This window comes from Strigops habroptila, chromosome Z (assembly GCF_004027225.2).
Source record: "Strigops habroptila isolate Jane chromosome Z, bStrHab1.2.pri, whole genome shotgun sequence".
In the NCBI taxonomy this organism is placed as follows: Eukaryota; Metazoa; Chordata; class Aves; order Psittaciformes; family Psittacidae; genus Strigops; species Strigops habroptila.
Window position 1 is genome coordinate 75,960,949 of NC_044302.2, and position 23,920 is coordinate 75,984,868.

The following is a 23,920-nucleotide window of genomic DNA, read 5'->3' on the forward strand; positions in this document are numbered from 1 at the left end:
TTAATGACTACTCTCAAAGTAGCACTGATACATGCAGAGTTTTCAGTTTTAAAATTAGTGTACACAGTTCATTTCAGCCATTATAATTCTGGGTAAAAATGAACTTGTTGCAGGAGGATGCAAAACCTGTTTCTTTGAAGAGATGGTCACTTAAGAAATACCTTACAATGGATAGGAGTATTTTGATTCATTCCTAATTGCAGGAGACATCTGTCTTCCCAGAACATATCAGAAGATGACCTCAAGCCTTATCTGGGTAACATTTGAAGCTGTATTTGTCTAGCGATTTTCTATTTGGAGAGCCTGAATATCTTTCCTACTCCTTTTTTAAACTTTTTTCTCATGCCAACTACAAATGGCTCCAAAATGAAATCTCTCACCAGGAGATCCATATGGTTCAAGGTAAAGGCTAATAGGAGAGTGTTCCTAACATTGCAACTGCTTTTCTAACTTGATGATCAACCTGCATGCAGCCAACTGAAAAAAAAGCAGCAGGATGATTTTCCTCCTACTTTAACTTCAATTTCAACACCTTCCAAGTGGCTCCTTTATAATTATCCTGTCTTTTAAGCATTTTGCTTTATTTCTGATTTGTTTTCTCTTGCCTCTCACATTGCAGATTCTTCATACAATGCTTCAGCCTTCAATGGGTCTTTAGCCCTTCTCTCCTACACCTCTGTATTTGTTAGGATAGGTCAGTTTTCCCTTCTTGTTCCTAACATTGTCTGTAACACTTTCCCAGATGCCCCAAACATCATGTGTTTGTTCCAATGTTTTCATATGAATCAGAAAATTATTTTAAACACAGTAAGCAGAAAGAAGTTCCTTTATATTTTCCATTTTATGCCACCTTAACATCTTACGTCACTGAACTAATTCTAAGTGAAAAAGAAATGTTCAGGTGCATGACCCATTTATTGATACCTACTGTTGTTGATCTTCTTGGATAGAGTAGGATCAATATGATTAGTTGTCCTCTAAGCCCATTATTGGTGAATGTTCTTCCTCCATTCAAAGCATAAAAATCCAGTGTAAATCCTACCATGTTTTACATCAAATTTCCATCCTTAAACTTCTGTACCATTTTCATCGTTACAGTTGCAGCACAAAAATGCCTTCTGTATTCAAAAAGGTTCCTTAAGCTGGTTTCACCTGCTCTTCCTACTTACATAATTTAAATCCAAATACACTCATTTTAATGAGCAGATGGATGGGAACACTTCCTGATCAAGATCCCAGTAGGTAAATATGCATCAGCCAGACTTTCACTTGGTGTTTTATACGTTCTTTAGTTACCAATGCTTTTCACTCCTCCTAGCTCTTTACTCAGACATCCTAGAGAACACAGAAAAGAAAAAGCCTCCCTATCCAAAATGTCTTCAAAGTAGTAACAATTCTCTATAGTCATGTTAACTTCCTCCTCCCACCCAGGGAAGGTGCAGAAGGGAACAAATTTCAGAAGACAATGTGCATATGGTTCCTTAAGTCAGTCTTAAATTTAATGATTTGAGCACTAGAGTGGTTGCACGGGTGGTTTGAACAGCAGGCTCAAATACTCCTCATCATACTAGGCAACATAAGAGGTTGAACCCATGCTTCTCACTTCCTGGAGTACTTACTGCAGATCAGCCCCCAGAATAAACAGGCAACCACTCCTCATCTACAGTTAAAAGATTGTTTCAGTCCTTTCAGGACTGGATAGAGACTTCAAGAATGGAACCTGAAATTTGAGAAACCAAAGAATCTTTAACAACTGCTCTGAGGCTAAGCTTTAGAAAGGGGTGAAGTTTAAGATAAATCTTTCATTATCGGTTAGTCTGAGTAATTTTCTAACCAATACATGGGCATGGCTGTCTCAACATGGAACATCTACTTTCCCCATTGCATCACTTATGATTCCACTTTAGGGCAGAGACTCTTAATTTTTCATTTCTATTCAAGCTTTGCAGCATTCAGCTACTAAATATTTAATGGGTCCAGCCCTTAGAAATCAAACTAAGGCACAGAAAAACTAAATGGAGATAAAGCTTTTCATAGAAATAATTGAAAGAAAGTAAATTTAATGGAATAGGAAATCAGAACAACTGGAATTAGAAGTTACGCAAAAAGCAAGGGGTTGAAGAAATTATTTTCTGTAGTGAGCCATAGTAAGTGAGTTTATATACAGGTACCCATAATACATGGCAATTTCTTAGCATGTAAGTTCCCAAAGACTTGATACAGAACTTTTAAAGAGGAATATAGATATCACTTAAAACTCCCGTTAAATTCCTGGTGATGAAAATAAAGAAGTTACTTATTTTCCATTTAAATATCTTAAGATGACCAAACGTACTAAAAATGTACTTTCCTAATGACATTCCCCATATCGTATGTGTACATATAGCAGTACACTGGAAGAATGTAGATATGAAGAGATGTTCTAAAGTAAATTAAGCTGAAACTTCTACATTATCCTACAAAAATTGAAATTGACAAAGACGTCTTTTTCCAAATGAATCATGCAGTAAAATTAGATTATCACTTAACATTTTTTTAAATAAGGATCTTTGTTTTATGAGATTTGTTCTGACTTAACAGTCCTCAAAAATGTACACTTGTATATACACAGAAGGGATAGTGGAACTGTGCACTTGCTTACAGGTGAGCACTGCAAGATTACTTACCTTTGGTGATAAAAGGTAAGAAAGATTTATTCAAAACATGAGTTATATGCTACTTAACCTTTGAAATCAGCATTACAATTAATTCTTAGCAGAGGAAGCACTTTATCTAATTGAAAAAATCTACTCGTATGATGAATTCTAGAAGTATCCTGAAAGCTCCTTCCATTTCCTTTCCTCTTTCCTCATAACAGTTTTGGCTATACTCTAGAAAAAGCACTTAATACAACAAGGAAAGATGTAACAGGGGGACAACAGACAATTAAAAAGAAAACAGAAGACAGAGAAAAGGCTTATTTCACCCACGTATCTTCCAGGTTCTTGATTAAGGTGTTTACATTTTTCAAAATGCTTTTAGCAAGTACTTCAGGAGATTCTATCAGATTTGAAACTGGAGGTAATGCAACTTCAAAGTTTTGTGAATCAAAGTCTAAGAAATATCTTAGGACTCACTGAATTGCCAACACCTACACAGTGTAAACACTGTGTTTTGGTTGGGAAACAAAAAGAAAGACTAAGGAGAATGCAAATAGATTTTAAGTGCCAGACCATAAGTACCAGATTTCTAGACCAGCAAGAACTGCATGAGTCCCTCACATCTACTGCATGGATGCAGTGAGTACAATAACGAGATCATTTAAGATAATAGAAATCAGAATTCTGTTCGTCATAATGGAAAATACAGTAAAAAAAGTGCTAATATTATTATGAATGAGAATTGGTAACAGTGTTGACTTCATCACTACATACCCATAGAACTTGGAAAACCCATACTGGGACATACATAACTGGAAAAGCATTGTGCTCCACCACACTCCTAAAGTGGGTAACACTTTGTAACACTTGTAAGAAAAACTGCAGTAACCTGTCACAAATATCAGTTCCCAATTTCTGAATGATGAAGCTGTTTCAACAGAATTTTGCAGTGAATATGGCTTTGGACAGAGAATACGAAATTCCAAGCTTACATTAATATTTCTGTGAATTAAGTGTAACTCAGAGAGGCATGAGAAGCACCTAATGAACGGTAACATGAGTAAGAACTTGCTGTCACATACATTTGAATAGCTACTTTTGCCATTTTCTGCCTAGAAAAGAGCATATATACCGATCGTGTATCAGGCTTATCATACCATTCATATGAATTTTCAGTGAAAAAGCTGGGACAAACTTACATTTTTCCTTACTGCTGTTACTGTTATGTACAAAATCCCCATCGGAACGCACTGTAGGGAAATCATCTTCATCATCTTCTACCACTAAATTGGAGAGAGAATGTTATGGGAATGAGAAAGCTTTTCCAATTCTTTGTGTGCGAGAAAGAATTAAGAGCATCTTCAAGGCTAAACAGTGTGTAAGATTTCTTCCCGCATCAAGAGTCATGAACCACACACACCCCCCCTTTGGTTTTTTTGTGTGGTTTTGGTTGGTTTTTTGTTTTGTTTGTTTGTTTATTTTTGTGGAGAGTTTTGTTGTTGGTTTAGTTTGGTATTTTTTGACGCAAGTTCACTATCAACATTACTGTCAGAAACCATCAGGAGACTAATATTTGCTCAGTGTTGAAGTTCAGCACCTAATTCTACAGTAAGAACAACAATATCTTGGTGCTACAACTGGATAAGCAGGGAGCTACGATTCAGCAACTATACTCTTCTACACTAGAAAGTTTGCAAAGAAGTGGAATTGTACATCTACTGTTTTCTTACTACCAAAAGTTTCAAGCTGCCAGGAATGAATATGAATGCCCCTGGAGTGCACATGGATACAACAACAAGCTGTGCTCTGAGCACATCAATTCAGAAATATGTAGACATCCACACCTGAGTCTACCAGGGCCTGATACACTCAGTGCTCTAGTTTCAGCCAATACATCTCGTGAGGATTCATTATGGCAGCCCCTTTGCCTTTTTAAAGAATGTATTGTTTCTATGAAAACTAATAGCCTATTATTTTTTCAAAATAAAAGAGGCACAGTGATAAACTAACTTGAATTCATCTTACAAGAGTAAGCATTGTTCTGTAACATCACTAAGCGTATTTCTTTTGTACTATTGACAGCTACAGATTAATATTAAGCAGGTTTTTATGGGAATTTAGCTTCTGAAGTGAAAATAGCTAACTCTTTATGCAGAAATATTTATGATTGATTCCTATATTACAGAGTAAATTTAAGATATTTTGTTTATATGGTATCAAATGCTACAGTAACTATTTCAAGGGCTATTACTGTGTAAAAAGCTAAATTCTTTGGAAATATGAGTCTTCTGTTACAGTTTTACCTTTATCCCTCTGGAGTTCATCTTTGGAAACTGCATCTGCACAGTCATCAAAGTATTTCTGTAAAGTATCAACTTGTCTACACAAGATGTCTCTAAACGTTTCCATTTCTGCAAGCTTCTCACGTAAGCTATGGCCCTTCTGAAAATACAAGAGAAAAATGCCTAAAATGCTTCTGAACACTCAGCAATAGTCCAATACCTTAAAAAAAAAAATTCTATTTCTACAGCTATGAAGAACAAATTCAAGTACAGCTATGAAATACTATTAATGTCAGAAGGGTATAAGAAAATGCATACAAGCATTTTGTCCACTGGTCTCATTGTTAATTCTTGACTGCCTATGCTACTTCAGAGCATTCAACAAAAGCTTATTAAAAATGTGATCTTTCATGCTATTAACTTTATGCCTATTCGCCCCAAAACAGTAACCTCTAGTTTAAGATCCTTGATCCATCTTTATTCCTCTTTCTTGTGTTGCTCCTCTTCTGCTCTCCCAGAAGTATAGTCCATCCAGGTTCACGTTAAATATTTACGCGCATGAGATAAGGAAAGCCATAATTTTTCAATCGGTATCAACCAAATATATTAAGTCACAGAATCAGCACTCCTTTTCATTTAGAGGCCTTGCTATTCTGAGGAATAAACTAGGAAAGGTTATAAATGTTCTGAGAGGTTTGATTTTCTTCCCACTGGAAGACGACACCATAGTTTAAAAAGGACAACTGTATAGAGGCATGAGAGAGCTTCCTGCACAATTGGTTCATCATATGATGAAATACTAACACTTGCAGTAAACAAAATATTTTGTATTTTTTCTGTAGCTGTGTGGCAGTCTGCATGTAAGTTATTTCTTTTTCAGTTGTGTGTTACTTATGCATCAATACCAATAAAACTTTATTCACTAACCTTGAACGAAGAGGTGGATGTCGCAGAGTATCCACTTGCTCCAGAAACAAGAGACACCATAGATCCATGGCGTCGTAAGCTTGACTCTGATCCATAGCCAGATTCAGTCTAAAAAACAAACCACACATGAAACTAGAGTGCTGAGGCTTTTAATAAAAAGGAAATCACGAAGGCAAGATTAATGTCGTTGTCTCTGAAACTCATCCATTTGTTTCTTGTGAGGAAGCAGCAGGGCCTTAATAACTCAAATTGTGCCTGTATTTTTAAGGTATTGATGCAGTATCCATAAAGTTACTCTGAATCTATTTTTTATCATAATGATTTGTGAAAAATTAGTTATCTATAACCTATTATAAACTCCCAAAAGAACAAGACAATATATATTTAAGGGTTCAAGAAAAGGACAATGTGCCATTATTTCGGCTTATGTAATCCCTACCAACAATTTTCACACAGCATTCAAAACCTGAAGTATTCTACAATTAATCAGGAGTTTAACATGGTTCAGTTTGAAGACAATCATTCTCAGTCAAGCCTTCCAATCATTCAAATAGTGCAATTTTATTTTTAAAAGCAACAAAATAGAAATCATAGAAAACCAGACAATTACTGCTATCAAGATACTCCTTTGCTTGTTCCAAGCTCATTTAGCAAAACTCTTTATACCAGACTGAAAAAATTTTTTACAATATCAGTTCAAGTGTGAAACAGTATACCTGGCTTTGGTAATGTATCTGCAATATTGAACCACATTTTGAATTGCAATGCAATTCAGTACAAAGATTATGCCTTAATTCACTGGGTGGCAATTTTAAGTGTAACAGAAATCAAATAATGAAGATTTGATTGGGGGTTTTTTGCAAATATGCAAGTAAAGGCTTTTAGCTTTTTTAATGGACTTTATATCTCACAAAGGCTTGACAAGTGAAAATGAAGTTGCTAAAGGAATAAACTGCTTTTTTAAAAGACAAATATGAGTTTTGGGCATACAATTATTTTGTTTCAGAAATGTTTAATGAGAATAAATCTCAAAAGAGCATTTTGTAAGAGTCACACAACACACTGAAGCATGAAACAGTTCTTAATTTCTTTTAGTATTTCCTCTAGATGCAAATCTAAAAAACTTCTGGTTTACTGATAATTCAGTGTTTATTTAATCATATGCCCAAATATTCAGATGGCTCTGAATGTGCTTTTACTACTCAGTTTGACAGGACCCATTCTATTTTCTGAAAGTTATACACACCAGAAAGAAAGTAAATTTTCATTTCCATAGGATATGATTAATAAACAGATAATTTTTAAAATGTAGCCAAAATACCCACTGCATAGAGGTCAGAGCATTTTAATGAAGAGAAGCAAACGTCTTCTGATTGCTTTCTTTAAGCAAGAGAGACACACCTATGCAAAACCTGGATTTAAGTTTAGGAAGTGAAATCTCTAAATTTCTCTAGCTGAAGATTTAATCAAAGTCACATCTTAGTAGTAGTACTCTAAAACTTACAGGAATAGATGTAATCTTAGAAGTAGAGAATCTAGTGACTTATATTCTACATTTGAGTTCAATAATTTTCTTCCAATATTACCCAAACAGTCAATGCTAGTGAATGTAATTTAAAATAAAAACTTTGAGTGAAAGAAAAAAATTTCTTCCCATATCAATTTTTTAAGGTACCTTTTCAGCAGTATCTTCATTTGACTGTCATTTATGCTTCTGATTACTAATTCCACTAAACATTTTATCCATGCTTCAGGATTGTACACAAGATAGCATATACAGCTATGAACTGTATACAGGTATCAACTTGCAAATGCTGCCAATAAAATGGTACTACATAAAAAGCATTTAGGCAATTTTAACCATTTGCAACCAAGAAGGAAATTCAGCAAACAGAAGAGCAGACCAAACAGCACACAACATGAATCCAAAGCATATGCATTTACACATCATGTTCACAAAACTGCCTAAGATAATTACGTTTTAATAGCTGGGGGGAGAGGGGAGAAAGAGCTGTATGGGGATGATATGAAAATTACATGAAGCATACTTATTTGTCAGAAGAAACAGAAGTATTCCTTTACAACTGATGCAGAGACAAGCCATCCAACAGACACATGCAAGCAGCTTAACACAAACAACAGATGCATGCATCATGCAAAGCCCCACCATTCTACTACCGCAACATCTAAAGGAGAGCAGGTCACTGCTGCATTTATGTCTCACAAAGCAGATCATTAACTATTCACTGCAGAAATACTCAATTACATTAAAAGGAATGTTGACACAAGCTTCTTCTGTTTATGCAATTTTTAATTTCCCAAGATAAAAATTGGAAAAGCAGGTAGAGTCCATATGATAGAAGCTAATAGTCTCTGCTTCAAAACAACAGCTTGCAGAAGTTGTATCAATTCATACCATCAAACACTAATGCTAATTTACTATGCTCAGTATAGATGCAGTTCTTTGAAATTCCATGCATACATCATGGCTTCAAAGCTACACTAAAACTGGCATTTGTTAGTACATTGCAACACCTTCAGCTTTCTAAGGCGGTGCAAAAAAATCCATTAATCCTTTCGTTGTGATAGAGGAAAGAGCCACATGATCCAAAGCTTCATGTGATTCTTTACTGGAGCAGATGCTGGTATCAGCAACAAGGCAGTACATCAGAAAAGCTGCTTTCAGTAAGTGTTTGCAGAATCATATTGCAGACCTCCATCATGGTTCACACTGATCTGCCAGCTAAGGATTTCCTAAAGTGGGTCAACAATATTCTCAAGTAAAACACAGACTGACTCACAGCAAAGCTTCCCCACATAAAAAAAAAAAAAAAAAAAAAAAAAAATCAAATAAAGCAAAATTATTCTCCCGTGTCTTCAAGGAATTATTTCGATTATGTCTCAATCTAGCGCCTGTCAAGCACTTTAACATAAGTTTGTCAATCAAGGCAGATATTTTCAGTTAGCACTATAAATTATTTAGTATTTTACATAACACAAGCTGGAGGCAGCTCCTCCCTCTCAGGCATATGGCTTACCCTAGGGGGTGGTGAAACAGACATTAGGATACAGTGACTCTAATATTGTTCTCCGCAGTATTTGTGAAAAATCATACTCAAACATCCAAGATGTCAAACCACAATATCTTATGAAAAACAAGAATGTAGAAAAAAAGTAAAAATGCAAAACTAAAGTGCTGGAAGGTACTATGAAAGACTTGGTGAAGACTAAGCAGACAAGTTCCATAAAACATCTATGTTCCATGAGTAATTTTTAGACTTGCTGCAAATGCTTCAACATATACTTGAAGAAAGAAAGGTTACTGCTAGGATGAGACAAGGAAGGGATGGCTGTAGACAGCAAGACCACAGACACTATGGGTAGTGCAGTTCAGGCTCCACTTCTGAGGATTGAAGTTAGATTAAATTAACATGTGTCTGTAGGCCTGATTTTTCAATTGCTCCATAGCCACTGACAATGGAAATTTAAGGTTTTAAAAATGACAAGGTAGTTGTTAGCAAAAAGGCAGAGATGAAAATTTAATAATCCAGACCACAGAAGCTGGATGATTCCCCTAGTGCAGGAAAAGAAAAAACCTTGTACTAACTTTCTTTGCAACTGCAAAACCAGGTAAAGAAATATAGACATACTTTTCCTCCAACAGTGATAAACGTTGCAATTCCACAATAAACAAGCATACTATGTGCACAGGAGGAAAAAAAACCCCACAGGAATTAAAAGTTGAAAAATAAATATAATAGACAACTGAAAGAATAGAAACTCTAGCACTATAGCCCTAAGATTACTGTAACTGCAACACTCACTTGTCCAAGCTAAGTAACAATTACCTTTTGGGTCTTTACTTCTCCGACCCCATATACTCTTGGCAAATCACCATGTGTTGCCTGCAAACAATAAACCTCTAATAGCTGCATGAGCTAAAGTGGTACACAGGCAGATAAGTCCTGGAGCTATATACTGCTTTCTAAAGAAAGGGAAAGAGCTGAGAAGCAGTATCAACACAAATCATTGCACAGAGAATGCAGGTTGACAAAGGCAACTAAAGGCCTTTGATAATCTTTATTCACATGTTCATACCCATGTTTAATTACATGGATGTGTACCATTTTTCCATGAATACTCTTAACTGTTACTGTACACTGCAAAACTTTTCACTAAATATTATTCAACACCTTTAAATGCTATGTTTCCACAAAAGCTGCATAAGGAGATGCAGGCATTCTAAAACCAGAATGAAGAGCAACCAGGACACTGAGTAGGAGGACACCCAAGAGACCACAGAGAAGGTGAACAACAGAATGTCTTTACTGTCCTGCTTCCCAGGTTGAGAACCACTGTGTCAGTGTGATTTTACAGAATAAAACTCTTCCCTGAACAAAAGTACCAAACCCCAAGATCACAATAACTGAATCCCTCTGTATACTGACTTAATAATAAAACTAAAGCAGCTTGTACTGCTGAGCCATGAGGCTATAGCAAGACTAGAAGGTGACTACATTTGTCCCTCCTGTGAAGCTAGACCGCCAAGAGAGCGACAAGTAAGATCTGTAGAGCTACACAAGAACTAGAAATCTCCATTCTGCTATTAGGCACTGTCAGGAAAAGCACTTATGTTCTGGCCTCAGTTCCCAATGCACTGAAGTAAGTCTTCTTACTTGCTTTAAATGCTTTGCAAGCTAGAGGGACTTTAAAAGATTTTATAGAATGAGTTCATTCAAATACATACAGGTGCTCGTGCAGAAGGCAGCAGGGACACTCACTGCAGGAGCTGCTCTGCAGGGAAGTGCCCACCCTAACACACAGGCAATATTTTACTTACCCTTCAAAGTGGCACGGAAGTAAGGATTGCCTCTTACTCCACTTTTTTTCTTTTTTAACCTATTTAAGGTAGTGAATTATTATATTAATATCACGTCTGTGTAGAAGTGGAAAAACACTTCTACACAGAGGTAGATAACACCCATAATCAGTGTTATCCTGAAGAACCTTGGGCTACAGAGCAAAAACATATTTCAAAGTAGAGACCATCATTAAACAGCAAAGTTGGCAGTTTTTTCCACGTTTATGGAAAGTTACTTGTTGCAAGTCTGAGACAGTTTTGGTCCTGGTTTTAAGAAGGCAACATTTTGCGTATTCAGAAGAAACATCTTAAGAAACCCTAGAATTCAAAGTATAGGTGTAGGCAAGGTTACTTGCACAAGAAGAAATGGACTACAAAAAGCTTCACAGCAACGCAGAACAAAATTCATCACCAGGCTTACCGACAAGCAGAAAAATAGTCAAATGAAATGCTTCTGCAAAAGACACAAAGACCATTAAATCTTTTGTTCACCTAGTGCAGTTAACAGTTATTTTGTCACTGCTACACATGGGAACAGATTTTTTACTTCCACTCAATCCTCAGACATTGATCTAGCCATGAGAATAGAAATGTCTTTTAAATGCTTGATGCACCCCTAAGTATTAAACAGGTAGCAGCCACTGGAGGATGAAGAAAGTTGGGAGTTGCCAGAGATGGAAAACTCCGTATTATGTTTGACAGAAGATTTGAGAAAAATTGATCTTATACCCAAAGGAAAACAATGAGAATACCTTGTTTCAACTGCAATCTTAACACAGGAGTTTGGGAAAAGGCTGAGAAAGAGAGTTTACTTTCAACACAGTGGGTTTTTTGATTTTTTTTTTTTTTTTTTTTTTTTACATCTTGCACCCTATCGAATCTAACACGTTTTTCTCGACTTTCAAAACCTATTCCTTAGTCATCCTACTTCCTTCTTGCTGTAGCCCTTGTTTTTATCAGGCCTCAACACCCACTTCCCTCAAAAGCAAAGATGACTTACTGCACCCATTACAAAGTTGAAACAAAAGACGTTATAGAAAATAAGGGACTCCCCAGGACATGTATCTCTTTGTCGTGTTCTTCATTCAGATTCCTGAAGTTCCCCAGGATTGACGTTTCATAAAACCAGTCCTTCTATATATGTCAAAATAATGTTTGACAGTCTGGTCAGCCTGGTCTGGTTTGAAAGCTCTTTATGCTTACAGAACACAGTCATCAGTAGAAGCTTTAGATCTGTTTCCAACTATACATCAATTTGGCTACATAAAGATTCCATGTCTTAAGCTCAAACTAACCACGCAATAATTCTGTCCAAAGGCCTTTATTTTTTTTTTTTTGGTTACAAAAGATTAACACACTAGACAGAAAGTATCCATTGTAATGTTCTGAAAGAATAACCACATAAACAAATAATAAAGAGTTCTGCATGGCAAGCAGAAAATAGCTTACATAAGAAACATTTGCAAGATCTTCAGCACCTGATACACAATGGATGTACCAACATTTTTGAAAAGTTAGGTGAAAACATGAATTGGTTGAAAGACTAGCACTACCAATTCTATAATTCTCATGTTAGTTTGTGGGTCAAGAGCAAGTCTAACATGATAAAATGCTAAAGTGATAAATTATCTTAACACTTCAAATGTTTAGACATAAGACCTAGTGCCCGACACAGAAAGGCGAAGATATGCACACAGTGCGGTTCCCACCTCACAAAACTTTAGAAGCAATTTTAGATTTTGCTAAGAGCTCTGTATGATTGAGCTTTATGTAAAAGGCACATTTTGATATCCAAAAGGATTAAAAATTCAAATAATTTCAAAAAACTTGCTGAATTACCAACCTGAAGCATAAGAGTATATCCTCCCATCATAAGATATCTTAATACACTGTGTTATAACAGGTCAGGACTGGGGAAATTAAGTTTCCATACACCCCATATTACTTCTGTGATAGTTCATTTATGTATAAGCATAACATACAATAGATAAAAGATAACAGTCTATGTGTTTAACCTCCCCAAGTCAATATCATGTGTGAGCACGAGAGGGCACTAGCAAAAAGGAAACAGGCACGTCTAAAGGTTACTATTGGTCAAAGCCCAACAGTAACCCTTCCCCTGTTTCTGCTTCAGCCGCTGTGCATACAAACCTCCTTTCCTTGGCAGACAATTAAACCGGAGAAGTTTTACCTTTAGCTTTTATAATTACATTTGAGACACATTGCTAAGTGTGGATAAAGTTTTCTGCAGAGTATACAAGAAGCAACAATGACATCTACTGCTGAACGACAGTGAATTAGAAGTTTTATTAGAGACTGATGCAATTATTCTGGAGTAACGCCCTCTCAGTCAGGTAAAAACAGTGAACTAACAACATGCTGATTTCCAGTTAAGATTGTCCAAAAATCATTAGCACCAAACTAAACACTCTAGCAAATGTCTAGGCACAGATTCCTCAAAACTTCATCTAACATGAAGTACTTAGGCTCAATATAACTTACTTTAAAAAAAAAAAAAAGCTTACTATGTGACATAGAGCAATCTGGACACCTCTGCTTCAAGTACCATGTCCCAGCAGAAGACTTGTCTTTACATTGAACTGATCCGCCATTAGTTTACAGCTGTTAAACATACAGCTCATCGTGAAACGGAGCTTTACATACCAGCCAGATCAACAGGCACAGGGTTCCTTCACGCACAGAGTATGCATTAAGTAGGTTCTCACCAAACTAGTTTCCCCTGTATGCATATGCACTTTGAGAAGCATCACAAGAAAAAAGTTCTAGTTAAACCTTTCCAAACCCATAAAAAATTATGCAGTAGCGATACAGAGATATTTCATTTGAAGCAAGTTATCTATTCATAACACTTAAGTGTATGCAGGCTTACTTAGAAGTCTGTAGAATTGTTTTATGCAAGGCAACTTTCAGAAAGCTGATCTTTGGTAATTAAAATGGTTTTTTTGCCATTACACAATATCAGTAAACATATCAGTAAAAATTTTAAATTCAACTTAATCTGCCGATACAAAAACACCCCCCATACTATCATTCTTCATTCATGTGGAAAGAAACAGACTGCTTTTATTTGCTGAAAGCCAACACCCTGTTGTGCAAGACAATAGGAAAACAACTTCAAGAACAGCACAGGTCTCTACGATAAGCTGACCTACCCTGCCCTTGAAGCAAAACCTGGGAACTGGTGAAAAAACAGCTCACAAAAGGCTGCTTCTAGTGCACCAGAAGAAAGCAAACCTAAGGATCTAGGCTCCAAAATGCTTAGGACTTTGAAGATATGCATTATCACCAGCTTTATACAGGACTGTAATATTGTTGGCCATCATTAAGTTGTGCATTAAGCTATGGGTCACCTTTTCTATTCTTACTGCTTTCCAGAGAGGTAAAAAATTATGAACAAGATAAAGGATGCCAGTGCAGTGCTGGGTAAACACCACAAAAACATCCCTGCAACAAGTACTAGCTAGAGAATTGTGTACTACTGATAAAACGAACAGTTTAGTAGCCTATTCTAACTCAGTCTTCTAGTAACTAAACTGTCTCATTTCATAACAGTGCCACTGTGCTTTGTGCACGCTGCAGGAGCACTTTCTTCAGGAACCTGTACCTTAACCACACATGGTACTATGAAAAGTTCAGGCAACTGCAGACACAGTCAATCAGTATGTCCTCAGAATAAATTATGTTGCAGATCCATGTACTCTCTACATATTGTGAAGCCTAATCCCATTGCTTGTTCCCAGCAGCATACCCCTGAAGAAGTCATTGTGAAAAAGCCACGCATGTGTTTAAGAGATCACTAACTGCTCGAAACACTAATGCTATTCCCTGCAGACACCAGAACATGTATATGGGGGAGTGATGTAAGACTTAAAGAGAATGGCCATAGTCTTGCTGTTATCTGCTTTGAATTGCAACACACTAAAAGCTGACTTCACTCCACCGGTAAGTGAATGGAGGGAGACTTCCACCTGACAGTACACAAGGTGCTCCCTGCTCATTCTGCATGGCAGTGACAAAATCCGTATTCTGCCACCAGATCTTTATATTCTGACAGATTGGCATATAGTTCAGCTCAGGCATGACGAAGTAGCAGCCATAAAAATGACAGAAAAGTAAAGCTGTGTACGGTATGTACATCCAAAGCACTCCAGACTTTAAGCTGTCCCACAGTCTAGAATAGTGAAGGAAAATTTTGCAGACTGCTTGTGTACCACAGGGGTCTAAAAAAGAGAAGGCCTGTCTTGAAGCATTTTATATTGAGACACTATAAATCCACCTGGCTGGCAGAAAACCTTTCCAGCCAGATGACACACAGGTTTTGCTTCTAAGTGCAGCCTGAGGTCATGTATTGCAGACTTTTTCATATGATCAAGCCCAAACACATAGTGGAGCATGTCCTTATTCCAAGTTCATCACCTGTCTACCCACATGGATACTCTGAGAGTATGACTGTCAGCTAAACACTCTTGATCGGCTGAAGACATGCCTAGCGGGCATGACGGCCTCTTTCCAAGAATTAAAATGCAAACAAGTCCAGTAAGTCTCTGAAGATCAAGTAGATACACTTGCACAAACCTTAAGTCCTACGTGTTGTTCCATTAGATCATGGGAAGTGTAGTCTAAACAGCTGATGTTGCTTATCTTTTGCACTTTCTTTTTACATTACAAAATGGCAGGTTTACCCAACAGATTTCTTCAAACCAACTAATACCACTAAACACATGAAATAGGTATTTGATTGTCTGCTTAATCTCATTTAGCATATTTAGGGGAAGGTAGAAACAAGAATGTAAATAAGTAGAACCTGCTCCTTCAAACAGAGCAAGAATAAAGGAAAACTTCCAGGAGAGAGTTTAATCAGATCTTTTATTTAAAAAGTCTGAAAACTAGCAAATTGAGGCAATAAAACTTCACTTTCTTAAAAAAGATCACTTCAAGTCATAAAATTAGGAATCCTTTTGTTGTGAAGTAGAAAATATTGACATGAGCAAGAAGGAATTGAACTCCTAAGAAGAAATGTGTTTTTATCATAGAATCAGAATGACTAGGTTGCAAGATCTGTCTAGTACCACATCCTGCTCAGAGTATGTCCAACTAGACACCCAGGCCTCCACCCCATACCAACATGTTCTTCAGAGGATTACAGTACCTATTTTCAAAGATAAAGTGATTGTTATAAAACATAACTGGAATACACAGCCAAAGAAAGACTGGGCTGGTCAAAATGAAACAATCTGCATTGTTTATAATTAATCAAGTATGTTGGGCTGGAATGGACTGAAAGCTTTAGTCCAGATCTAAGCAGTCTTAACTGTAGCTACTTATTAATAAAGCTGCAACTTGCAGCTGCTGTTCAAACATGGGACCAAGAGTGGGAAAAGGGTGCCAAGACAGACAGAGAACTATTGTTTTCCTGTCCTGAAAGGGAAGTTACAACAGTTTGGAAGTGACAGCATTTAGGTTTGCGGCAGCATACACATGTGTAGTTAATTGAAACTGCTGATTCACTGGCTTTCCCTTCTGTCAGGAAATATAGAGTTTCCAGCAGTAAGGGCACTTAGCAAATTTAGTAACATTAAACAACCAGCAATATCATATGTATTAAAGAGTTGTTGCTGATAACAGTGCTAAAATAATGGAATGTGTAAGACATACCCAAGCTTAGTTTTCCTTCTTGAAAAAGCATGTTTAATTCCATTTTAAAGACAGAGACTTTCGTTATTTCCAGTAAAGGACTAATAACTTGAGCAATTCATCTAATCTTCCCCTGAAAGCACAGCTTCTCTACAGTAGTAGTTTCACTATCAGCATCATAGCATACATCAGGGCAAGCAGCTCTTATCAGCTGAGCAGCCTCAGCTGTATTTGCTTACTTAAACCACCAATTTTTAAAGTAACAAGTCCTCACAAGTTACTTCAGATTACCAGGGGTTAAAAAGGTGGGCACCTCTCTCCTTATTCTCTCCTGCCATTTTCTGATGCCTGTGTTCATACCAATCAATATAAGACATTTAAATGCTAGCAGCTAAATATGAAAACTTTCTTCTTCTCCCCCCTCCCCTCCCTAAAATAGGCATGGTCAAGATAACAGAATTGATTCATCTGCAGTAAATCCATTCACCTAGATGACACTAAAGTGATAGCAAATGCATATTTTCAAGTGTTACCTGTTTTCACAGGCATAAAAGGATCTTTCTGTTGTCCTACAGTGGAAATTATATCAAAAGAATTACCTTAAAAGCTTCCAATAACAGCAAGTGGACATGGAATTAAAAAATCAGAAGAAGTCCCCAGCCTTGAGTTTTTAAAATAACTCCCCCAGCTCCTCAGTCACATTAGCTTCTCCCTCTCAGGATGAAGGGGGGGCAGGAGTTGGTGGTGGTGTGTGTGTCTGTCTCTCAAAACAGTCCAAATGTTACTTTTGCTGAATGTTACTGAGTATGTACCATTGCTACTTGTGCACCCCACCCATGTGACTGAGCAACATCTACTCACTATGGCTAGGGTGTAACTGCTGTGTTAGTATCAGCTCAGTAAGTTTCACTGTAATAAAAACTCACTGAAGAAAAAACACCCTTTACACAGTCTTTTTAAAGAGAATAAATACTGCATTTGGTAGATGGAGGCATATAGAGTATCCAAGATTTTTCTATCTGTTAATGCACAGTACTGTTTGAGCTGATGAGTAATAATGATGAGTAAACAGCAGGCAGATCTACTTGGCAAGGGTCAGCTTTTAACTGTTTAACCACTCACTACTTCCACACTGCAGCTCTGTACTTTCTGTTCCTGATATCAAGAGCTTACCCTGATTTTGAAGAGGATTTTATCACCAAAGTCAAGCTTGGCACAAGTCTCTCTCAATGAACAATATTGTTTTTCAGGGAGACCATGCAAAAACATGCTGCCACTCTGCCATGGGAGAGCTCAACTCCTAGATCTACTGTGTGTCATTCTGCCAGTGACAAACAGTGACACTCTCTTCATTTCTATTACATGAAAATATATGCTGTCAAAATGATCTACCAGAGTTGTTTTCACAAAGGGAATTAATAACACCTTTGAGTTTACTACTAGAATTCCACTTGTTTATAAAAAAGACTGGTTATTTACTGCACAGCCAGCTGCATATTGAGTCTGGTAGCTTAGTTCCAGTCACTTCTGAGACTCAGCATCAGACTTGGCTTTACCAAGTTTACTTTAGCCACGTACATCACCCTTCATTAAACAGCATTACAAAAATACTGACTGACATACTCTTAACAGCTTAGCAGTAGTGTCACACGCCTTTCATGTTATTTGATACAGAGTTAGCACTTTTCAAAGTGTTTTCTTTCACATGGTATAACACCCACCAGGCAATGCTCTGCTTATTTGCATTTTGGCCTATAATTTTCAGGCATTCTTTAGAACCCCCTGGTTCACCAGTATGGCTATAACAAGATTAAAAAGTTACTTCAACCTTTATGTGCATTTGCATCTTCAGTCAATTCATACATTTAGCTAATTTAAGGGAAAACAAGGAATAAACCATCCGAACTAGGTTCACTGCTGTTGGGGGCAGCAGTTTGAGAGACAGAGTTCAAGACCTCTACTAAGATTATGAAAACTACCTGTTAATGTTCTGACTAGATGGAGGAGAAGACTTTTTGATTAGGAACATAGAGTAGACAGTGATCACAGCTTTCACGGATACAAAGATTTAAGATTACCTTAAGCAAACATACGTATACGTCTTCAGACACAGATTAGCAGATCCCAACAGAATAACAAGCAAGCTCAGCTATCATCTAAGGTACCACTAAATGATCTAGCCTTTCTTCACCTAGCTAGCCTCTACTTTAGAAAGTAGTATGAGCAGCACAATCACTTAAACTGAACCCAAACCAAGCAGCACAAAATTATGTCTGGAAAGAAACCAAAACTCAAGACAGCAGAGCTGGAAAGACTGAAGTTGAAAGAGGAGCAGCAAAAACAAAACTGTGCACGCTGGAGAAAAAGGAAGTTTAAGGTTTACTTGGTTATGGGAAATACTGTACTGCACAAGAAGAGGACAGGTAACAATCTGCAGACAGTTTGAGAGATGAATCAGATTTAGTAGTTCTCAAGGTCAGTAAGTAAAAAAAACCCAACATCATGGCAAAACAGGGTACTCTACAATACCCACAAAATCACCCTACATTCTATACAACATCTGTAGGATCCTCAGTAAGAATACTGAGCCCAGTTTTGGTGCTGTACATCAAGGAAAGATGGGAATTGAGTTTGAAAGAGAGCCCTACAGGCTATCAAAGAGTTATAAAAGATGCCCATATGAACAACAATGGAGAAATGGGGAGCTGTTCCAACAGAAAAAGACAAGAAATCTTAAGTGTTGCAAAGATGAAGAGAATAATCTCCTCTCCAGATTGACTGTAAGACTACTCTATAAAGGAAACCTCAGATACGATGAGGATGGCAAGAAGTCCCTTTAACAGCAGAAACAGGCTAAAATAATTCCATGACCCCTTACTGTTACAACACTTACCAGTCTAACTTACAAACATGTCATCTAACAAGGGTGACTTTATTTCATATTAAGGGAAGAATTAGGATAAACTTTGTGACTCTTTCTTAAGGAGGGCCCTTCATTTTTTCTCCTCTGATACCTATGCTAGTCACTGAAGAGCAGGAAGGAAAATCCAGTATTCACATTATTCACCAATGAACTTGAAAAGCTAGAAAAAGTGCTTGGACTTGAGACAGCTGTATCCTTCTCCTGTCTATTTTCCACTTTAGTTTGAGATTCAGGCCAAAATCCAAAATAAGCAAGCTCAGTACAGCACTTAAGACTACGCTTGGACTTATTTTCTTGTTTAATTATCAGGGAGTATTTCTGCAAACACTTCAAAGTCAGCTTTGAAGGGAGACGTCAAATGTGAATACACAAGAACTTAATTTACATATTATATGCCAAAATAAAATAGTGACCAAACAGCAACAAGGACACATCAAAGTTCCTGTGTAAGTCTGAGCAACAGGTCATGGATTTCTAGTTAGGAACTAATACACAATGGTTTTGCAACACCTTTAAACATGTTTCTTCCAATCATCAGCAGCTTGCCTACAAATTTAAATCTGTTAAACAAGTAACTTTTTACAGCTTAACAGATACCTGAATGCCTTTCTCCAGTCTCCTCTCAGGCAAGTCCCACTACTGCTGCAAGTCAGTGCCTTCCAACTCCACAGTGAGAGCAGGGCATTAGCTTCTGGAGTGACACATGATATCACAGAAACTAATAGGATATTCTATACAATCCAAAGTGTTGGCATCAACTGGAAAAATTTAGACTTCCTTGACGTGCTGCAGAGCATCAGGCAACGGCACAAAGCAACCCAAGTGAATTTGATTGGAAACAATAGCTGACACCAAGACTACCTAAGAAACTTGTTCCAACACTTTGGCCACCAATATCAACAGAGAAAAAACGAGAACTTTCATCACCCTCCTACAATCTCACTTCAAATTTGAAAAATAAACCCAAAGTTAAACAGTATTTACCTACTCCTCTACCTCCTGTGCTTTCCTTCATCTATACTGTTGCTTCCACTTAAGTTAGTGTTACTTGTGAATGGGTATGGAGGGGAAGTAGGGACAGAGGAACTGGTATTAGGATGAAATGCCAACATATTAACAGATTAGGGAGCCACATTCTTTTTCCTTTTCAGACCTCAGCAACCTTTCTGTACTCCTCCTTTGCTGTGATCACCTGAGCTGTATTTTTCATAAAATAAAACTCTGATATTGGTTTCTGACCAAGTTATTTTGCTCTGGTATCCATTGCTAATAAAATAGTATGGGAAAATTACCTCCATTAGCATTTTTCAATATTCTCTTAGCACAGCTAACTAAAAATAATCTCATAGATCAATATTTACATCCAGTATTCAAACAAAAGCTGAAGTTTAAGTATTGTTAATGCAAAAGCTCTTAAGGCAGTTATTAGGTTGAAAGAATGGGTAGGTGCACCTGGGGCTCGGTGAAGCATTTCAACTACAGAACAAAACACAGGCAACTGAGGCACTCTGTGTGCTTATCAAGTTGGAAGGGGAACTCAAGGTTTCCTCTGAGTCAGAAAAAGTTACTCCTCCCTAACTTCTTACACTTGTGTTTGTCAGAGAAAAAAACACACAGACAGAAGGCCAGAACAGTACACTGACAAGAGAAAGGGTAAAATTAATGACTCTAAATACCACACTTTAATTCTTTTAAGAAGCATTTTGTGAAAATTTCAAGCTGACAATTTGTGGTTTGTTTTTCTGTTAGGTTTTGTTGTGTTGGTTGGGTTTGGTCTGTTGGTTTTTGGGTTGGTTTTTTTTTTTTGCTTGCTTGTTTGTTTTTGTTGTGGGCTTTTTTTCCCTACAACAATATTCTGAAGTGCTTTTATTAACTGCAATCAAAATTATGCTGTTTAAAGTTTGCCCTGCAGTTTCCTAAATTAATCTATAAACTAGGATCCACATTCAGAAAATAACTATCTCAAAACTCAAATGTCCTAATTCTAGTTTATTTATTTGGAAATGTATCAGTGTTTAATAAAGGATGTGAACCAATTGTTTTTAATACTTGTGCCTAAATTTCACTTTACTAGACTGCCAAATCCAGCTTTTTGGTTTTTCACCATCTTAACTAGATCTGTACTTAAACAACGCAAAAAAATTGGGATGTGAAGTGTCTTACTGAGTTTCACAACTGAGAATTTAAAAAAACAAGTTGCAGTATATTAAGAATTTCACAAATTACTTAGAAGCTAAACAACCTTTGACCCTCTGAGGCTGCCATGCCCCTTCCCCCAGGCTACCAGGGTGGGGAGGGGAATGGTTGAGAAGACATTTTATAGTTTTTACTTTTTTGTTTCTGTTTATCGCTATTCTAACTAGCTGAGTCCTCCTCTTGCAGTGTTTAATCAACAGTAAAAACAATTAAGTAGTCAATCCTTCAAGGTAGCTGCTTGATGCCTTTCACAGACAGACTTTGAAATTCATGCTTCCTGCTCTCGATAGTAACACTTTGTACCTCATGACTGCAAAATGAAGGGAACCTACCTATTCCTTACATGCCAAACTTGGTGGCACCTAGATATCCCTCTGCAGAATGACCTTTTCCAGTTTGACACAAAGACAGGTATTGTAAGAAGTTCAGCAATAAACATTTCAGTTTGATAAACACAAGATTTTCAAAATTCAAGACTTAAACCAATGTTAACTTATTTTGCCGAGGAGCCACAAAGTCAATAATGAGCACATGCAGAATCTGTGTGAAAAAATAAAACTAGATGGAACTAAATGGGATAAACCTAAACAAGCCAATGCAGACTTTCTCATGAAACTTTCATTTCTAAACAAATTCTCACTAAATGTTCAACTCAGGTGTTAGATTAACATTAAAAAAAAAAAAAAAAAAAAATCACTATCTGAATCTCAGGAGTTCAAGTTAATTTGCTCAAAATAAGCTTAATTATCAGATGGTTCCCACAGTAAACAGCAATTCACTCCCCTCATCTACACCTCTGGGAAGTAATGCAAGCTTGTAAATTAATATATCCACTCTACCAGGATACAGGATAAAGAATGAAAACATATTCTCTACAGGTAAACCCAGACATTTTCCTCACAGTACAGAAGTATCAATATTTAAGCTGGTTTCTCTAATGTTAGATTAGAAATTCCATATTCCACTTTCAAACCACAATAGAAACCTGGAGTCACTGTTTCAATATATTATTAAATAAGAGAGAGGCTTTTCAAAAGCATTGATAAATTGGTGCTCATGCATCATCAATGTTTTTAAACCACCAAAATGTGGAAACCCTTATCTGGTCCCGAGTTCTTCAGCAACATAAATTGCCATTAGATCCATCTAAGAAAAGGTCATCAGCCATCATATACCTATCCCTCAGGGTAGGAGAATAGAGAAGCTTTCTAATGATACACACCCTTACAACCAGGCATTTTACTGCCTGGTTGTAAAATATCTGTTTAGTACATTTCATGCAACAGTTAAGCAGAAGAAAGGACTCCTGGTTACACATGAACTATTTCCTTGTTTGCCTCACTGATGGCCTACCACTGTTTTAGACTTTTCCCTCCTCCAGTTCAGGGAGATTAATAAGCGTTTTAGAAGGTGTACTGGAAACATTTAATCTAGTAAGTATTCAAGAGTCTCAATACAAAAAAAGACAATTCAATGATAAAAAAAAAAAAAGAGCAGTAAGCTAACAGTTTTTATGCTCGAACATTAGATGTTCTACATTTCTCAGCTACCAGCTACCCATTAGTGTTGCTAAGCAGAAAGTTTTTCTAAGTCTGCACATACTCAAATTTAATATAAAATTAATTTTAAATCAGTGTTTTCTCTGTTTGGAGCACAATGAGACAGTCACAAAGCTTCAGTCCATCTTTCATACTCTAAACAACCTTGTGACATGCTACAGTAAGTCTCACAAACATACTTTTGTTAGCAAACAGCTTAAACAGCCTACCAGAGCTACCCACCCACTCAGTAAGCAACAAAGAGCTTAAAAAACAAACAAACAAAAGTACTTCATACGGCAGTACACTCAAGTTAATCAAAATGACTGCTTAGTAAAAGAAACAGTTTCCTCTCCCAATTTTATTCAAATTATTATGTGTCTGTTCAAGAACCTAGTTCTCAAACACAAACAATTTTTATTTGGTAACAACAGCTTGACAAGGAACTTTTGCTTGAGTTTTGGTAAACTGACCTGGAAAGTTCCTTCAGAAAATTTCCAAGCCAGCAGAAAACAAACTGAACTTTTCAGTGAAATGGGATACTTTGCCTCATAAAAGCCCATCTTCTCCTCTGTCAATCAAGTGCTTAGATACAAAAATTCCGTAAGAGCTGAAGAAAATTAAAGGATGGGTGAAAAGTTACTAAAACTAAGGATCACCAAAGCATTCTTCATACTAATTCAAATGAAAAATGGAATTAATTTCCAGTCTATTTTTCACATCCTATCAATGTTATTAAGAAGTAGTATATTTTCCCAGCACATTTTTCTTTCAAAGTTGTATATAAATTACAGGATATAGCACTAACCACTCAATTTGGAAAAATACAGAAACAAGACATTTGGAGACACATTCTTATAGAAACATAAACAATAACCAGACTGAAAACTGGACTTGGA

The 23,920-nt window shown here is 36.8% G+C and overlaps 1 protein-coding gene across 4 annotated transcripts in view; it reads right to left on the reverse strand.

The window, feature by feature from the left end:
- Positions 1–23,920, reverse strand: part of CERT1 (ceramide transporter 1) — a 77,077-nt gene that overhangs the window by 22,413 nt on the left and 30,744 nt on the right. For 3 of the 4 annotated variants that reach the window (XM_030470873.1, XM_030470872.1, XM_030470875.1), the window contains exons 4-6: positions 5,849–5,956; positions 4,943–5,081; positions 3,839–3,922 (exon numbers count right to left, since the gene is read on the reverse strand). In XM_030470873.1, the coding sequence (XP_030326733.1) occupies positions 3,839–3,922; positions 4,943–5,081; positions 5,849–5,956 (331 nt within the window). The remainder of the gene's footprint in view (positions 1–3,838; positions 3,923–4,942; positions 5,082–5,848; positions 5,957–23,920) is intronic. The other variant, XM_030470874.1, reaches the window with a different exon arrangement.